Source organism: Phoca vitulina, unplaced genomic scaffold (assembly GCF_004348235.1).
Source record: "Phoca vitulina isolate PV1807 unplaced genomic scaffold, GSC_HSeal_1.0 scaffold6, whole genome shotgun sequence".
NCBI lineage: Eukaryota > Metazoa > Chordata > Mammalia > Carnivora > Phocidae > Phoca > Phoca vitulina.
Window position 1 is genome coordinate 62,950,120 of NW_022589709.1, and position 16,758 is coordinate 62,966,877.

The 16,758-nt window shown below is 38.5% G+C and overlaps 1 protein-coding gene across 2 annotated transcripts in view; it reads left to right on the forward strand.

Moving 5' to 3' along the window:
- Positions 1–16,758, forward strand: part of DEPDC1B (DEP domain containing 1B) — an 80,822-nt gene that overhangs the window by 61,973 nt on the left and 2,091 nt on the right. For both annotated transcript variants that reach the window (XM_032403505.1, XM_032403506.1), the window contains exons 8-9: positions 6,994–7,160; positions 8,907–9,083. In XM_032403505.1, the coding sequence (XP_032259396.1) occupies positions 6,994–7,160; positions 8,907–9,083 (344 nt within the window). The remainder of the gene's footprint in view (positions 1–6,993; positions 7,161–8,906; positions 9,084–16,758) is intronic.

Genomic DNA, 16,758 nt, shown 5'->3' on the forward strand with positions numbered 1-16,758 from the left:
TTTTGAGGATTAATATTTTTCATCTCTAGAAGTTCCATTTGGTTCTCTCTTATATCTTCCATTTCTCTCCTTCCTGTATTCATATATTTTTAAAAATAGGAGAACATAGAATACCGTTTGTAACATACTTTTCTCTAAATCTTTCCTCTCTCTCATTTCTGGGGCTATTTTTATGATTTTCTACTGATTTTTTTTCTCCTAATGGGTCACATTTTTCTGCTTCTTGGCTTGTCTAGTAATTTTGATTGAACAAAATTTTTTTCATTGTTGAGTGTCTGAATTTTGTTGTCTTCCTTTGAAGATGGTGAGCTTTGTTCTGTTAGGCAGTTAATGTAACTGAATTTGATTCATTTGTGTCTTATTTTTAAAGCTATTTTTAGGGCCCGATTAGGCTAACCTTTCCTGAAGGGGAGTTTGGTCCTACTGTTGAAGCCTAACCCTGCTGGGCTTTCTGTGGAATGCCTTCTGTCATCAGCAGGATTGTCTATTTTGTGAGCTCTGGGAAGCGTTCAGCTCAAAGCTCATGGGTTGTTTTTTGTATGACCTCACAGAGCTTCGTCTTAATCATGTATGTGCATTTCGGTATTCATCAGAGTCTCAGGGACTTTCTCTGCAGCTTTATGGAACCCTTTTCCTGTTTAGCTCCCTGCAGATGGAACTCTGCTTTACAAGGTGCAGCCGACTGGGCCTCCAGGAACTCCGGTCTGTCTCTTCCCTCTACTTGAGATCTTGTCTCTGATCCATGTTTGGAATGTGACGCTAGGCAGAATGTCGGGAAAATTGTACAGCTCATTTGTTTTGTTCCCTTTTCTCAGGGATTGTGATACTGCTTTTTGCCCCATGTATAGAAACAGTTATTGCATAAAATTTGTCCAGTTTTCTAGTTGTTTGTGGAGGGAGGGTTAGTCTGGTCCTTGCTATTCCATCTTGATTGGAGTCAGAATTTCCTGTATTTTTAATAAGGCAAGACATTGTCATTTCATTTTTTTTCCTGCCATACAGTTATCAGATTCTTCCAAACACCGCTTTGGAACAGACCATTCTTTCCTCACTGATTTGTGATGACATTTCTGTGATATATTGGATTCCCATGCATACTTAGGCCTCTTTCTAGACTTTCAGCTTTGTCCTGTTGGTCTTTTGTGTATTCTTAAGGTAGCATCAAACTACAACTTTGGAACAAATCTTGCTTTCATGTCAGGTGAGTCCCTACTCCTAATTCTTGCATTTTATGGACATTGGATAACTCCTTTTATCTTTTTATCTATTTGAATTATTTGATTGGAGTACAAACTTTTTACCTATTTAAATGAACTTTTTATTTATTTGAATTATTTGATTGGAGTAAGAAATGAAAGCAGGTCAGCTGTTGTAGTTTATCCTTGAAATCCTGTGTTCAGCCACACAGTTGCTATGTCAGTTATATCTATATCAGATGAAATGCTATTAAAATGTAAGCCTTTTGCCTAAAGAACAACTTTCACCTAGGTTTTAAGACAGTAGCATTGTACATTATACATTAATAGGCAATTCTAGCAAAGACTTCTATAATCTTTAGGTAAACAAGGGGCCAACTATCAAATGGCTGTCAAATGTTGTGATAGATTGTTCTCTCATTAATGGCAACAAAGGCATTCACATTCTTTCTGCTAAAAAGTCAAGAAAAATTTAATAAAAGTTGTTATAGGACCTTCTAACATTACCAGACATTATTCTTTGTACCTAATCATAATGTGGACATGAGATTTTTTTCCCAGTGACCCAAAGAGTCATCATTGTGAGGGTCTTTCTGAGTTCCGCATCGTGCACTTGTATATGTGGATGAGTTTACATATGTTTATATATTTTTTCCAGCCTATGTAATATGGTTATGCAACGTTTGAGGCAGTTAGGCTTGAGGAGGGCATTCTTAGATGATTTGTTACTCAGTAATACAGCTATGTTGAGGCGTTGTGGAATTTTACTTATTCTCTCATTATAGAGGCCCGGAGCCAAATTCACATCTGTGTACTACTGTTCAATACATTTCTTTCTTTTTTTTTTAAGATTTTATTTATTCATTTGAGAGAGAGAGAGACAGAGAGAACACAAGCAGGAGTAGAGACAGAGGGAGACGGAACACTAGGGGGAGAGGGAGAAGGAGGCTTCCCGCCGAGCAGGGAGCCCGATGCGGGGCTTGATCCCAGGACCCCGGGACCCGGGACCGTGACCTGAGCCGAAGGCAGACGCTTAACGACTGAGCCACCCAGGTGCCCCTGTACAATACATTTCTTAACTGGCTTTTAAAGAAAATCTAGCTAGAGTTGCATCTGATTTGCGTCACATTTTCTACCCTGGTATTTGAATGCTTTGGCTCGGTAGTAGTTATGGTAGTAGCTGCAGAAGCCGACATCAATGCTCTGAAAACTTTCAGTTCACCTAGGCTTCCCTTTATCGTCCATGGGCCCCCATCATGGTACGATGATTAGGTTTTAACTGTCCACAACAATTTACTGCTGGATGAATGGGGATTCATGAAGGTTAAGTGACTTGTCCAAGCAGCGGGAACTGGGACTGAAGCCAGATATTCTAGCTCCGTTCCTAGCAAGGGATAGGTCATTGTCATTCCTTCATTCCTATGTTCATTCATTCATTCACTCATACGTTCACCAAAGAAAATATTTATAAAGCTCCTATGATCTACCAGGTGCTCTTTTACCTGTTGGAGGTATATCAATAAACAAAACTGACAAGAATCCCTGCCCACGTGGAGCTTACATTTCAGGAGGTAGAGGGGAGACCATGGTAGATGACAAAAAAGTAAGTTCCGTAGTATATTGGGAGGTGATAATGTATAGTTAGAAAAAAATAGAGCAGGTGGGGGAATTGGGAGTACCCGTTTTTATATACTTTAGGAGGCAGAAACAAATTAATTTTTCTACTTTTATCTGATGTATCAAAATGACAGATTTTGTTCTAAACCTTTCAACGTATATTGCTTGGAACAATGTTCTGCTCCTTGCCCCCCTCCCCACGACCCCAAGAAGCAGTGCTGTGAAGGATGGCTAAATCACAAGATCAGCTTACAGAATATATTCAATTCATTATGTATTTTAGCTGTAGTTGAAATCTAATGGTATTGTCGGCCTAACCAGTCCCTACAGTGGTTTTTTTTCTTCCTCTGGTAAAATGCATTCCAGGCTCCAGGGGTGGGGGTGTCAGGAGCCTCATCATATCATGTGACTCTTCAAGCTTTGGATTAAGCAACTCTCCATCCTTCTACTTTGTCCAGTATTGTGCAGCAGGGGCTTCCCTCATTCAAGCTCTTGATGGTGCCTCCTCCATTGCCAGAGACTAGGCCATTGTTTTGGGAGGTGATGGATTTAAGGGAGGAAGGGATCAGTAGCCTAGGTTCTCTTCTTACAGGAGGTGGGAAATTGACGATTGGAATGAATTGCAAGGGGGTGTCAGCTGGGATCAGTGGAGGAAAGGGGAGTCCCTGGTTTCACAGGGGGGCCAGTGAGTTACTGGGATGTTTGTGAGTCAGCGGTGGCCTTTCGTCTCCTAGGGTGTAGGTTTGTGTTGATAAATTCTGGAGATGGATTTACCTATGCTTTCTCACCTGATTTTCATAGAACCTGAAATCATGGCCAACTCCTCAGTTTGGCTTTTTCCATATAAGCAACTGGAAGTTGTTTTTTTTTTATTTAAATATTTGATGGAAAAAAAATATTTGATGGATGTAACTTTTATGTGTTAGTTTAACAGTATCCCAACAAAGAGAATCGAAAATTTAAAAACTTGATGATTATTTTATAACCCTGATGTTCCTTCTTACTACTTTATTTTTATACTGTTTATTATTGTGATTTTCTTCATAAATATTGTCCTGGAAATATTGTTGCATAGCTTCAAAATTTACCACTTTTTTTTTTTTAAGATTTTATTTATTTTATTTGAGAGAGAGAATGAGAGAGAGAGAGAGAGAGCACATGAGAGGGGGGAGGGTCAGAGGGAGAAGTAGACTCCCCGCCGAGCAGGGAGCCCGATGCGGGACTCGATCCCGGGACTCCAGGATCATGACCTGAGCCGAAGGCAGTCGCCTAACCAACTGAGCCACCCAGGCGCCCCGAAAATTTACCGCTTTTAATAGCCATGTAATTCTGTATTCATGAATAGGTATTTGAATGTTTACCTGTTCCGCAGGTACTTTACCAGAAAATAGGGCTTGCCGAAAGAAATGCATTATGCTTTCAATTAGCTTGCTGCCTCTTTCATAAAACAATATATATACATGGAACATAATAAGATAAGGTGAAGTCTGACTGTCCAAAGGTGTTTATAATTTGGAAAAAGAAGGGATTTGTGGGCAAATGTGATAGGAAGCTTCATGGAAAATGTAGAAGGCTTTGTGGAGAAAGAGATCTAGAATTTAATTAGTTCTTGCTAGTTCCAGCGCTGCCGCTTCATCCAGACCATCATCACGCCCTCCTCCTTCCGTGTTACCCTGGCAATCTATTCTCTAGAGAGCTGCCAGAGTAACAGTAATTCAGGTTAAATGACTCCTCTGCCCAGAACCCTCCCATGGTTTCTCAGGTCACTCATAATAAAACCTGAAGTCTTTAACAATAGTCTACAAGGCTCTGCATGGTCTGGCTCATGCCTTCCACTGTAATGGCATTTCCAACTTGAATGCTCTTCAATACTCCTCTCTCTTCACACCGGCCTCACTGCTGTTCCTCACACACTCCAAACGGACTCCCTCGTCAAAATCTCCGTAATCACTCTTTCCTCCGCCTTGAAAATATGTCTCAGCTATTTCCCTGGCTTGCTCTCATTTCCTTCAGATCTCTGCTCAAATTTCACCTCCTTACAGAGAGACCTTTCCTGAAAAACCAGAAGTGTTTTTCTGAGCACATCCTGTCACTCCCCAGCTCCTTTCCTTTATTTCTCTCCATAACATTTTTTCCACCTGACATATTTATGTACCTCTTTGTTATTAGCTAATGGAAAGTAAGCTCCATGAGGTCAGGCAAGGATTTTGTTTTATTCCCCACTGTATGTCCTCTTCTAAAATAGTTCCTGGAATATAGGCAAGGCTTACTAAATATTCGTTGGATAAATAAATGAATTAAAAAATATCATAAACATTTTTTCTCTACATAGATTTGTTTATGTAGAATTGAAAGAAGGTCTAGTGATGATAATCAGCAGCAATATTTTCAGTGAACATCTAGGATTGAACTGGGTGTTTGTTTTAGAGTGCATCTTTTTTCTTTTTTTTTAGTTTCATGGGTAGAATTTAGTGATTTCATCTGTTGCATACAACACCCAGTGCTCATTCCGTCAAGTGCCCTCCTTAATGCCCATCACCCAGCTATCCCTTCCTCCCCCCCCCCCCACCAACCTTCAGTTTGTTTCCTATAGTTAAGAGTCTCTTACGGTTTGTCTCCCTCTCTGATTTTGTTTTGTTTTATTTTTCCCTCCCTTCCCCTATGCTCCTCTGTTTTGTTTCTTAAATTCCACATATTAGTGACATCATATGATAGTTGTCTTTCTCTGACTGACTCATTTCACTTAGCATAATACACTCTAGTTCTGTCCACGTTGTTGCAAATGGCAAGATTTCATTCTTTTGATGGCTGAGTAATAGTCCATTCTGTGTGTGTGTGTGTGTGTGTGTGTGTGTGTGTGTGTGTATCACATCTTTATCCATTCATCTGTCGATGGACATCTGTGCTCTTTCCATAGTTTGGCTATTGTGGACATTGCTGCTATAAATACTGGGGTGCATGTGCCCCTTCAAATCATTATGTTTGTATCCTTCGGATAAATACCTAGTTGAACTGGGTGTATTAAAGCTCCCCTCCTGCCTCCTTTTCCCTCCCATGCACATGCACTGCCTTCAGGATCAAACCCAAGCTCCTTAGTCGGGCATTCAAAGCCTTCCAAGGTCTCATCTGTGTTGACCTTTCCAGCTCCACTTCTCTGCCAAGCCCTCACCTTCACGGCTCATGCTGCAGTCCTAAGGAGTGGCTTATGATTCCCCTTATGTGCCCCTTGCAGATGTCTCTTGCAGCATCTCTCACATTTTGCTGCTTGTTTTTAATGGGTGTCTCCTCAGCGCATAAGCTCTTCAAAGTAGGGGACCTGGCATATTTTCATATTTCCAGGACTTGGCAGAGTTCCTGGCAGATCATAGATGGTCAGAAAATACTTACTGAATGCCAAAGATGGTTTTGCCTCCAAGACAGAGACTAGTGGGAACTTGAAGAGGTTGGATATGGACCAAATAAACTGATGAAAGCAGTTTCATCTCATTAGAGGGCTTGGATTGCGGGTGTGTCCAGGGACAAATGGGGTTGAAGAGAGCATAATATTAGAAAACTGTCATTTTTAGCACAGTATTAGAATACTCTAATTCTGTTGGAATACTCTATAGTTTGATGAGGAGAGAAGGCATATAACATGATTGAATCAGTACACTCAGCTAGAAAAAACAGCTTATATGAGAGGAAGGGTTAATTGACATGTGTTGTTTGGAAACAAGTGCAACCATCTGGCAGGGGTCTGACTGCAGACCTATCAGCCCTATTATTCAGCCTGTGAGAATCATGCCACATAGTGACCCTGCTCATCCTGCGGACGTAGTATGAGGGGGAGAATTCAGGGCAGTAGTGGTGCGTTCATGTCCTTGCTCATGACTGTGGAGGGTTAGGTTAGACTCAACCTGATCTCAGTTCAGTGGGAAAGAAGGCTGTGAAAATCAGGTTACATCTGGCAAGGGTGTGAGGGAGGGAAATGCCTGTATTTGTTTTATATGTTTGTCATCCCTAGTTGATGGTTGGTATTATCTGTGCTGATTCAGTGGATCTATAATCAGTTGGCCTGGCACAGTTGAATATGTGGACATGTTTTATATAATTTTAATAATATGTATTTTGAAAAATGTAAACATAATAGAGTCAAGGAGGCTGTTGGTTTTAAAAGATTAAAACCTTTTTTTCTAAATAGGTTTGTTACAGAAAGAGAAAATGGCTATTGAAGGATTTCAGATTTGCTGCCTCCTCCTGCCACCTGAAAATAGGAGAAAGTTACAGCTCTTGATGAGGATGATGGCAAGGATATGCCTAAATAAGGAGATGCCACCACTGTGTGATGGCTTTGGGACCCGAACACTGGTAGGTTGATCTCTAACATCTAACTTGACTTGAGTTTTTGGAATATAATTCACGTGAGTAAAGTTTACTAGCTTGGCAACCCAAGGAAGGCGCCAAGTCAGGCTTGCTCAAAGAGCCACGGCTTGGAAACCGCACAGGTGGGATTACACTTCCGGTATTGGTGTGTTAAAGAACATAATCGAAAGCGAAGAGTGAGTAGGGATAGAATCTGAGTATAGAGGTATCTGTGGTCTTCTGCCTACTGTCATCTTAAAGAGAAGGAAGGGTGGACAATACGCATAAGGGTTCTCTCAAGAAAAGGACATACTTTCCTCTAGGACAGGAAGGGATGCAAAGCATTTGTTACTCTAACAAGTAGGAGAGGGGAAGCACAGATAATGGGGTAAAGAGGAAAGAAGTAAAGAGGAAAGAGTTGGACTAGACAGCCTGGGGGGAGACAGAGAATTTGTTCTCTTGGGATATGATCTAAGAGTCTGTGAGTGAGGATATTTCTTAAGATATTTTAGATTTGGTTTAAAAACATACATGCTAGTTTTGAATTCTACTTTGTTGGTGTCAGCATGTTTTTATTTTAAAATAGGATTTATGTTTAGAATTTCTTCTACATGATTTCTTAATTTTCCTCAAAATTGGGGGTCTTGGAGCAAAATTGTTGCTTCATTGGTGAACCTTTCCATATCCTGGTGAACCACGGTATACCCCTGGGGGTCCTCTGGCCCTGTTTTAGAAGTGTGGAGTAAGAGTAGAGGATCACTCAGTGCCCAGTAGAGTGATTCTTGACCTTCCTTTTGGTTGAGTAGATGGGTAATGGGGCTAAGGGACCCTTCTGAAAAGCTGAAGAAAACTTTGCACCTATTCCCCAGAAGAATGCACATGTAAAATTTTGCATAGAATTTCAAGGCATTAAGTTTCCCCAGTGTCCATAGTCTCCAGGTAAAAAATGTCTGTGTCTCTGTACACATAAATGTGAGTGCAGGTAAGATATCATTTGCAGTATGTTGATGATGACATGAAGTCTAATTAAACAGAATTACATGATTTCATGCTTATAGGTTTTGAAATAAGATTGTCAGCAATAAAATTAGTAGGAAAAGGAAAAAAACTCCATCCAAATCATAGTTAATATGAATTCTATGGAAGCAGCTACATAAATATTTTTCATATTTCTGCTTATTGTAAAGTCTCATCACTTAATGCACTTGTTACAAAGTCTCATCGTTTTGTTCAAATGTGATTATCAAATATACACCCAAAATCCTAGAGAAAGTAACAGTTAACTAGGAAAAAGTGTAACAGCTGAAGCCCATAGATTGTGCTAGCAGATTTCTAAAAAATCAAAATGAAATAAGGATATTAGTAAACTGAATGGCTTTAAATTACTTTGAACTTAAAAGTGCTACATGATTCAAGTAATGGTGGTGATCATAATTTTCAGAATTTGCTTATATATATTTAAAACTGTCTGTAAAGGGGTGTGCTTTAAAAACTGCTCAGATAAGCATCTCTGCTGAGTCTCTGTGAGATGAGATGCACCTTCTGTTCCTGCTGGTTGTTAAGAAGATCAGCCCATTGAGACAACCAGGTGTGGCCAGGCACCAAATAGGATGTGTCCCCTGGGCTGTGGGCCATTTCTCACTGACTGGTCACCTTTGGTTTTTGCAGATTTATTGAATGCAGTATAGCATAGGAAAAAAAAAAAACCCTCATCTGTGTTTATTTAAAAAACACCTCCTCCTCTTTTTTCAGATGGTTCAGACATTTTCCCGTTGCATCTTGTGTTCCAAGGATGAAGTAGATTTGGATGAGTTATTAGCTGCTAGGTTGGTGACATTTCTGATGGACAATTACCAAGAGATTCTGAAAGTCCCTTTGGCCTTGCAGACCTCCATAGAGGAGCGTGTGGCTCATCTACGAAGAGTCCAGGTAAAGGAAGGGATGTTAACAGTCCTTTAAAATTGCCAGCAGAAAGTTATCTAAACTTGCTAGGCTTCTTGGGATTTCTAGATGTGAAGGATTGAGTGAATAAATGTATACAAAATGCTTCCAACAGGGCTTAGTACATGGTAAGCACTATGTGTGTTTGGTAATTTTGAAAATTTATGGAATGCTCACCTGGTTTGGTTATGTCAGTCAGTGCTGCATACTTCTGATTGCAAATTCCTTCAACGGTAACCTGCCTTTATTTTAGTTTCCAAATTTTAGTTTCCAAAGGAGTTAAAATGGGCCTTCCCTGCCCTATAAAACTGTTGTGAAGAGTAGAATACTCTACTATGAAACCCCTAGCTTAGATGTCTGACGTACAGCAGGTACTCTTTGAAAGGTAGCTATTGTTATTGTTGTTATTGTTATATTAAAATGATGCAAAAGAAATGTAATACGTGACTGTTACGTGGGCCCCAAAGCGGGGTGTGTATGTCAGCCTGAGGGAGCAGGCACTTGGTAAAGGCAGACAGAGGTCTACTTGGCTCCTGAATGAGCGGCCCTCTTTCTGCTTAAGCACTTTTTGATGTTCCATAATTAAGGCCCGGTGAACTGCTACCTCCTGAAGGATTGTGAAAGTCAATAACTCTTCATGTTTTCAGTGTGCAATTTAAAAATTAAAATAGGGGTACCTGGGTGGCTCTGTCGGTTGAGTGTTTGACTCTTAATTTCGGCTCAGGTCGTGATCTTAAGCTTGTGGGATTGAGCCCCCCTCCACCTCGAGCTCCGCGCTCAGCTGGGAGTCTGCTTCTCTCCTTCTCCCTCTCCTTCTGCCCCCCACCGCCACACTGTATGTGTGTGTGTGTGTCTAAAATAAATAAATCTTAAAAAATTATTAAAAATTAAAATAAAATAGTTTTGGTAATTATCAACTTTAAATATGTTGAAAGAATTGGAAAATATAGAAAATGCACACCAAAAACTATAAGAGTAACATCCAATGTTCAGTTAGTATTATGGTCTTTTGGGTGTTTTTCTGTGCCTTGTCTTCTCTTTTCGCCTTTTCTTTTTTCTTTTTTTTTTCTTTTTCTTTTTCTTTTTTCTCTTCTCTTCTCTCTCTTCTCTTTTCTCTTCCTCTCCTCTCCTCTCTTTGCTTTTCCTTCCTTCGTTTTCCTTCTTTCCTTCCTTCCTTCATTCCTCCCTCCCTCCCACCGTCTCTCTGTTTTATACCTTATTTTCTCTTGACAATACACCAAGAAATATTTCCTACATCACTAAATATTCTTGACTGACCCCAGGTGGTTGAGAGCACAGACCCTGGAGCTAAGTGGTGGTGCTTGTATTCCTCATGTGCCCTTTATTGGTCCTGTGACCTTGGGCACATTTTATAATGTGTCTGTTTTAACCTCTACCCGACATCTCTCTTTTCTCATCTGTAAAGTGGGATAATAACAGTTAATACCTACCTCCTAGGGTTGTTTTAGGGATTGAATGGCTTAAAATGTGTAAAGTGCTTAGAATGATATTTATCACATAGTAGCCCCTCAGTTGTTAGCTGCTGTGGTTAATATTATTATCATCATTAGTGTTATATTATTCCACAATATTGTTATTATTGGTAGCGTAGCATTCCATAATATGGATATATACCATAATTTATTTAAATGGTTTTCTTTGGTTAATATTTAGATGGTTTCCATTTTCCCCTCTATTTTGCAAATAATACAATGGTAAATATTTTTGTAGCTGGATTTTTTTGGGGGGGGATGATCCATGATTATTTTCTAAGAAAAATTTTTGGAGTGGCATTGCGTGGTCAAGGGCCAGGGATGTATTTTAAGGATTGATTGTATATTGCCAGATTTCCCTTCAGAATGATTGTTCTGACCCATATTCCCATGAGTGGTCTGAGAAACCTTGCCTACTTCTCATTAACATACATATCTTTGCAATTTTTATTGAATAAAAAGTGTAACCTTACTGCTGCTTTAGTTAAATCCCTTCCCTCCAATATTTTTATGACCCATACTTAAAAAAAAAAGTAGAGAAGAAAAGAAATACTGAAATTCTGCAAGGAGAAGTGATAGCAATAGCGAAGTTGCCCTGTATACTTCCTCGGTTCGCGGTTCCCGTAGCGTAGGCAGACACAGCAGCAGCTTGAGCCCTTTGCTCTCTGCTGAAGATCAGAAGGCTGAGCTCTGCTTATGCTTTCACGACAGATTAGCATGATCTTATGGAGAGGCACTGCCCTGGTGCTAAGTGAAACCAGTAACCACTCATTTGTCAATTACATTTTCTCTCTTGGAAGTACTCAGAATTGCCCAACAATTGTTTCAGTACTCAGAGATCTGCTCTCTCTTGCGGACTCCTCAGCCCTGACAGCATGTCAGATTCTGGGCAGGGCTTCTCTGAAAATGAACAGTGTTCCTTCGATTATTCCAGGGAAGTTTCAGGGCTGGACCCTGTGATAGATAAATTGTGAGGTGGGCATTGTCTTTGACACCAACCTTCTATTAGCCTTGACTGCAACCCTCTTCTTCCTTTTGTTCCCTTTAATCATAGGTATCTAGTAGTTTTCTTACTAGGCTTCCGGCTGCAGAAGAACGATAGGTGTTATATTTTTGGGAAGATGGAACTCTTGGAGTCTGAAATTAAATACTTTTTAATTTCTTTGTTATTAAAGTAACATTGACATACAATGTTATGTTAGTTTCAGGTGTACAGCAGGGTGATTCAACAATTCTGCACATTAGTGGTCCCCGCAATGAGTGTAGTCACCATTCAACATTATTACATTATTGACTGTACTTTCCATCTCTGTGACTTATTTATTTTATAACTGGAAGTTTGTACCTCTGAACCCCCTTCATCGATTCGCCAACTTCCCCCCACCCCTGTACCCCCTCTTCCCTGGCAACCACCAGTTTGTTCTCTGTATTTGAGAGTCTGTTCAGTTTTTTCATTTGTTTGTTTTGTTTTTATATTCCAAATATAAGTGAAATCATATGGTATTTGTCTTTCTCTATCTGACTTACTTCATTTAGCATAATACCTTTTAGGTCCATCCATATTGTCACAAATGGCAAGATAACATTCTTTTTATGGCTGAATAATATTCCATAGTATATATACTACATCTTTTTTTAATTTTAAATTCCAGTATAGTTAACATACAGTGTTATATTAGTTTCAGGTGTATGATATAGTGATTCAGCACTCCCATACATCACCCAGTGCTCATCACGACAAGTACCCTCCTTAATCCCCATTTTACCCATCCCCTCCCACCTCCCCTCTGGTAACCATCAGTTTGTTCCCTGTAGCTGAGAGTCTGTTTCTTGGTTTGTTTCTCTCTCTCTTTTTTTTCCTTTGCTCATTTTCTTTTGTTTCTTAAATTCCACATATGAGTGAAATCATATGGTATTTGTCTTTCTCTGACTGACTTATTTTGCTTAGCATTATATTCTCTAGCTCCATCCATGTTATTGCAAATGGCAAGATTTCATTCTTTTTGATGGCTGAGTAATATTCCGTTGTGTTTATATATACCACATCTTCTTTATCCATTCATCTGCGGATGGATGCTTAGGTTGCTTCCATATCTTGGCTATTATAAATAATGCTGCAATAAACATAGGGGTGCACATATATTTTCAAATTAGCATTTTCATTTTCTTTGGGTAAATATCCAGAAGTGGAAATGCTGGATCATAGGGTAGTTCTATTTTTAATTTGTTGAGGAACTTCCATACTGTTTTCCACAGTGATTGTACCAATTTTTATTCCCACCAACAGTGCATGAGTGTTCCCTTTTCTCCACATCTTTGCCAAGATTTGTTATTTCTTGACTGTTTGGTTCTAGCTATTCTGACAGGTGTGAGGTGGTAATCTCATTGTAGTTTTGACTTGTGTTTCCTGGATGATTAGTGATGTTGAGCATCTTTCCATGTGTTTGTTGGCCATCTGTAGGTCTTTGGAAAAATGTCTATTCAGATCATCTGCCCATTTTTAAATCAGATTATTTGTTTTTTTGGTGTTGAGTTATGTAAGTTCTTTATATTTTTTTAATAGTAAACCATTATTGGATATATCATGTGCAGATATTTTCTCCCTTTCACTAGGTTGCCTTTTTGTTTTGTTGAGGGTTTCTTTTGCTGTACAAAGTTTTTTTAAATTTTAGTATAGTCCCAGGAGTTTATTTTTGCTTTAGTTTCTCTTGCCTGAGGAGAAATATCCATAAATTTCTTGCTTAGGGTGATGTCCAAGAGATTATAGACTCTGTTTTCTTTGAGTTTTAAGGTTTCAGGACTCACATTTAGGTCTTTAACCCATTTTGAGTTTATTTTTGTGTATGGTGTAAGAAAGTGGTCTGGTTTTATTCTTTTGCAGGTGGTTGTCCCATTTTCCCAGTATAATTTATTGAAAAGATTGTCTTGTCCCCTTGTATATTCTTGCCTCCTTTGTCATAGATGAATTGAGCATATATGCATGGGTTTATTTCTAGGCTCTCTATTCTGATCTCTAGTCTGATTTGATCTATGTTTTTGTGACAGTACCATACTGTTTTGGTTACTATAACTTTGTAGTATAGTTTGAAACCTGGGATTGTGATACCTCCAGCTTTGTTCTTTTTCTTCAATATTTTTTTGGCTATTTGAGGTATTTTGTGGTTCCATACACATTTTAGAATTACTTGTTCTTGTTCTGTGAAAAAATGCTATTGGTATTTTGATAGGGATTGCTTTCAATCTATAGATTGCTTTGGGTAGTATGGGCATTTTAGTGATATTCTTCCAACCCATGAATGTGATATATCTTCGCATTTGTGTTGTCTTCAGTTTCTTTCATTCAGAGTACGGTCTGTTACCTCCTTGGTTAAATTTATTCCTAGGTGTTTTATTCTTTTTGGTGCAATTATAAATGGGATTATTTTCTCAATTTCTCTTTCTGCTATTTTATTATTAGCATACAGAATCACAATCGATTCTGTATATTAGTTTTGTATCCAGCAAGTTTACTGAATTCATTTATTACTTCTAATAGTTGTTTGGTGGAGTCTTTAGGGTTTTTTGTGTGTAGTATCATGTCATCTGCAAATATTGACCATTTTACTTCTCCCTTCCCAGTTTGGGTGCTTTTTATTTCTTTTACTTCTCTGATTGCTGTGGCTAGGACTTCTATACTGTGTTAAATAAAAGTGGTGAGAATGGTCATCCTTATCTTGTTCCTAATCTTAGAGGAAATGTTTTCAGCTTTTTACCATTGAGTATAATCTTAGCTGTGGGTTTTTCAGTGTGCCCTTTGTTATGTTGAGGTATGTTCCCTCTAAACCCACTTTTTTGAGAGGTTTGTTTGTTTGTTTGTTTCTTTAATGAATGGCTGTTTTATTTTGCCAAATGCTTTTTCTGCATCTGTTCAGATGATCATATGGTTTTTATCCTTCTTATTGTTAATGTGGTGTATCAGATTTGATTGATTTGTGAATACTGAACCACACTTATATCACTGGACTCAATCCCACTTGGTCATGGTGAATGATCTTTTCAGCGCATTGTTGAGTTTGGTTTGTTGATATTCGGTTGAGGATTTTTGCAGCTATGTTTATCGGAGATAGTGGCCTGTAGTTATCTTTTTTTGTAGTGTCTTCGTCTGGTTTTGGCATCAGGGTAATGCTGGCCTTATACATTGAATTTGGAATTTATCCTTCCTTTTACGTTTTTTGGAATAGTTGGAGAAGAATATGTATTAACTCTTTTTTAAATGTTTGGTAGAGTTCATCTGTGAAGCTGTCTGATCCTGAACTGTTGTTTGTTGGGAGTTTTATGATTACTATTTCAGTTTTCATTAATAGTAGATCTGTTCAAATTTTTAATTTCTTTCTGATTCAGCCTAGGAAGATTATGTTTCTAGGAATTTACCCATTTTTTCTAGGTTGTTCAATTTATCAGAATAAAATTTTTCATAATATTCTCTTATAAGCCTTTGTATTTCTGTGGTGTTAATTCTCCTCCTTTATTTCTGTATTTATTTATTTGAGTTCTCTCTCTTTTTGTCTTGTTAAGTCTGGCTAAACGTTTATCAATTTTGTTTTTCTTTTCAAAGAAAGAGCTCTTGGTTTCATTTTTTTTTTTTTTTTTACTCTCTATTTCATTTATTTCCACTCTAATCTTTATATCCTTCCTTCTCTTAGCTTTGGACTTTGTCCTTTTTTTCTAGTTCCTTTAGGTGTAAGGTTAGGGTGTTTATTAGTGATTTTTCTAGTTTCTTGAGATAGGTCTGTATCACTATAAACTTCCCTCTTTGAACTGATTTTACTGTGTCCTGAAGATTGGGACCATTGTGTTTTCATTTAATTTGCCTCCATATATTTTTATTTCCTCTTTGATTTCTTCACTGACCCATTGGTTATTTAGTAGCATGTGTTTGTGTTTTTTCTAGGTTTGTTTGTTTGTTTGTAACTGATTTCTACTTTTACACTATTGTGGTTGGGAAAGATGCTTGATCTAACTTCAGTCTTCTTAAATTTATTGAGATTTAAATTTATTGTGGCCTAACATGTGATCTATCCTGGAGAATGTTCCATGTGCACTTGAAAAGAGTGTGTATTATGCTGTATTTGAATGGAACGTTCTGTATATATTTGTTAGGTCCACCCAATCTAATGTCTTGTTCAAAACCACTATTTCCTTGTTGATTTTCTGTCTGGATGACTTCTCCATTGATGTAAGTGGGGTGTTAAAAACCCCTATTATATATGAGGAATTCTTAATCTCAGGAAACAAACTGAGGGTTGTTGGAGTGGGGGGTGGGGTGGGAGGGATGGGGTGACTGGGTGATGGACACTGGGGAGGGTATGTGCTCTGGTAAGCGCTGTGAATTGTGCAAGACTGTTGAATCTCAGATCTGTACCTCTGAAACAAATAATGCAATATATGTTAAGAAAGAAAAAAAGAAGAAGAAGAATGTAGCAGGAGGGGAAGAACGAAGGGGGGGAAATCGGAGGGGGAGAAGAACCATGAGAGACGATGGACTCTGAAAAACAAACTGAGGGTTCTAGAGGGGAGGGGGGTGGGAGGATGGGTTAGCCTGGTGATGGGTATTGAGGAGGGCACGTTCTGCATGGAGCACTGGGTGTTATGCACAAACAATGAATCATGGAACACTATATCTAAAACTAATGATGTAATGTATGGGGATTAACATAACAATAAAAAAATAAAAAAAACCTCCTATTATGATTGTATTACCATCAATTTCTCCCTTTATGTCTGTTAATATTTGCTTTGTGTATATAGGTGTGCAATTAAATATTTTTAATGGATGTTCATTTATTTATAAGTCTTTCCTCTTTTTTCTCCATTCTCCCTTTTTCCCTGTACAGTGTCTGCACATTTGTTTTCTTGCTTTTCACCATTAACATATTTGGAGATGGTCGTAGTACTTCTCCATACATAACAGCCATGCTATATATATGTGTGTGTACCTCTATCCATTCCCAAGGAAGGGAGGATCAGATTCTCCAGATGTGGGAAGGAACCCCCAGAAGGTGTTCATTATTGTAATTGTTTTGAATCATTTTTGTCAACATGTTTAGTTTATGTTTCAATTTAAGATTATATTTAAAAGAGCACACCAGGTGTTTTGTTTATTAAAATGGATCTTGGGTTTAAAATGGTAA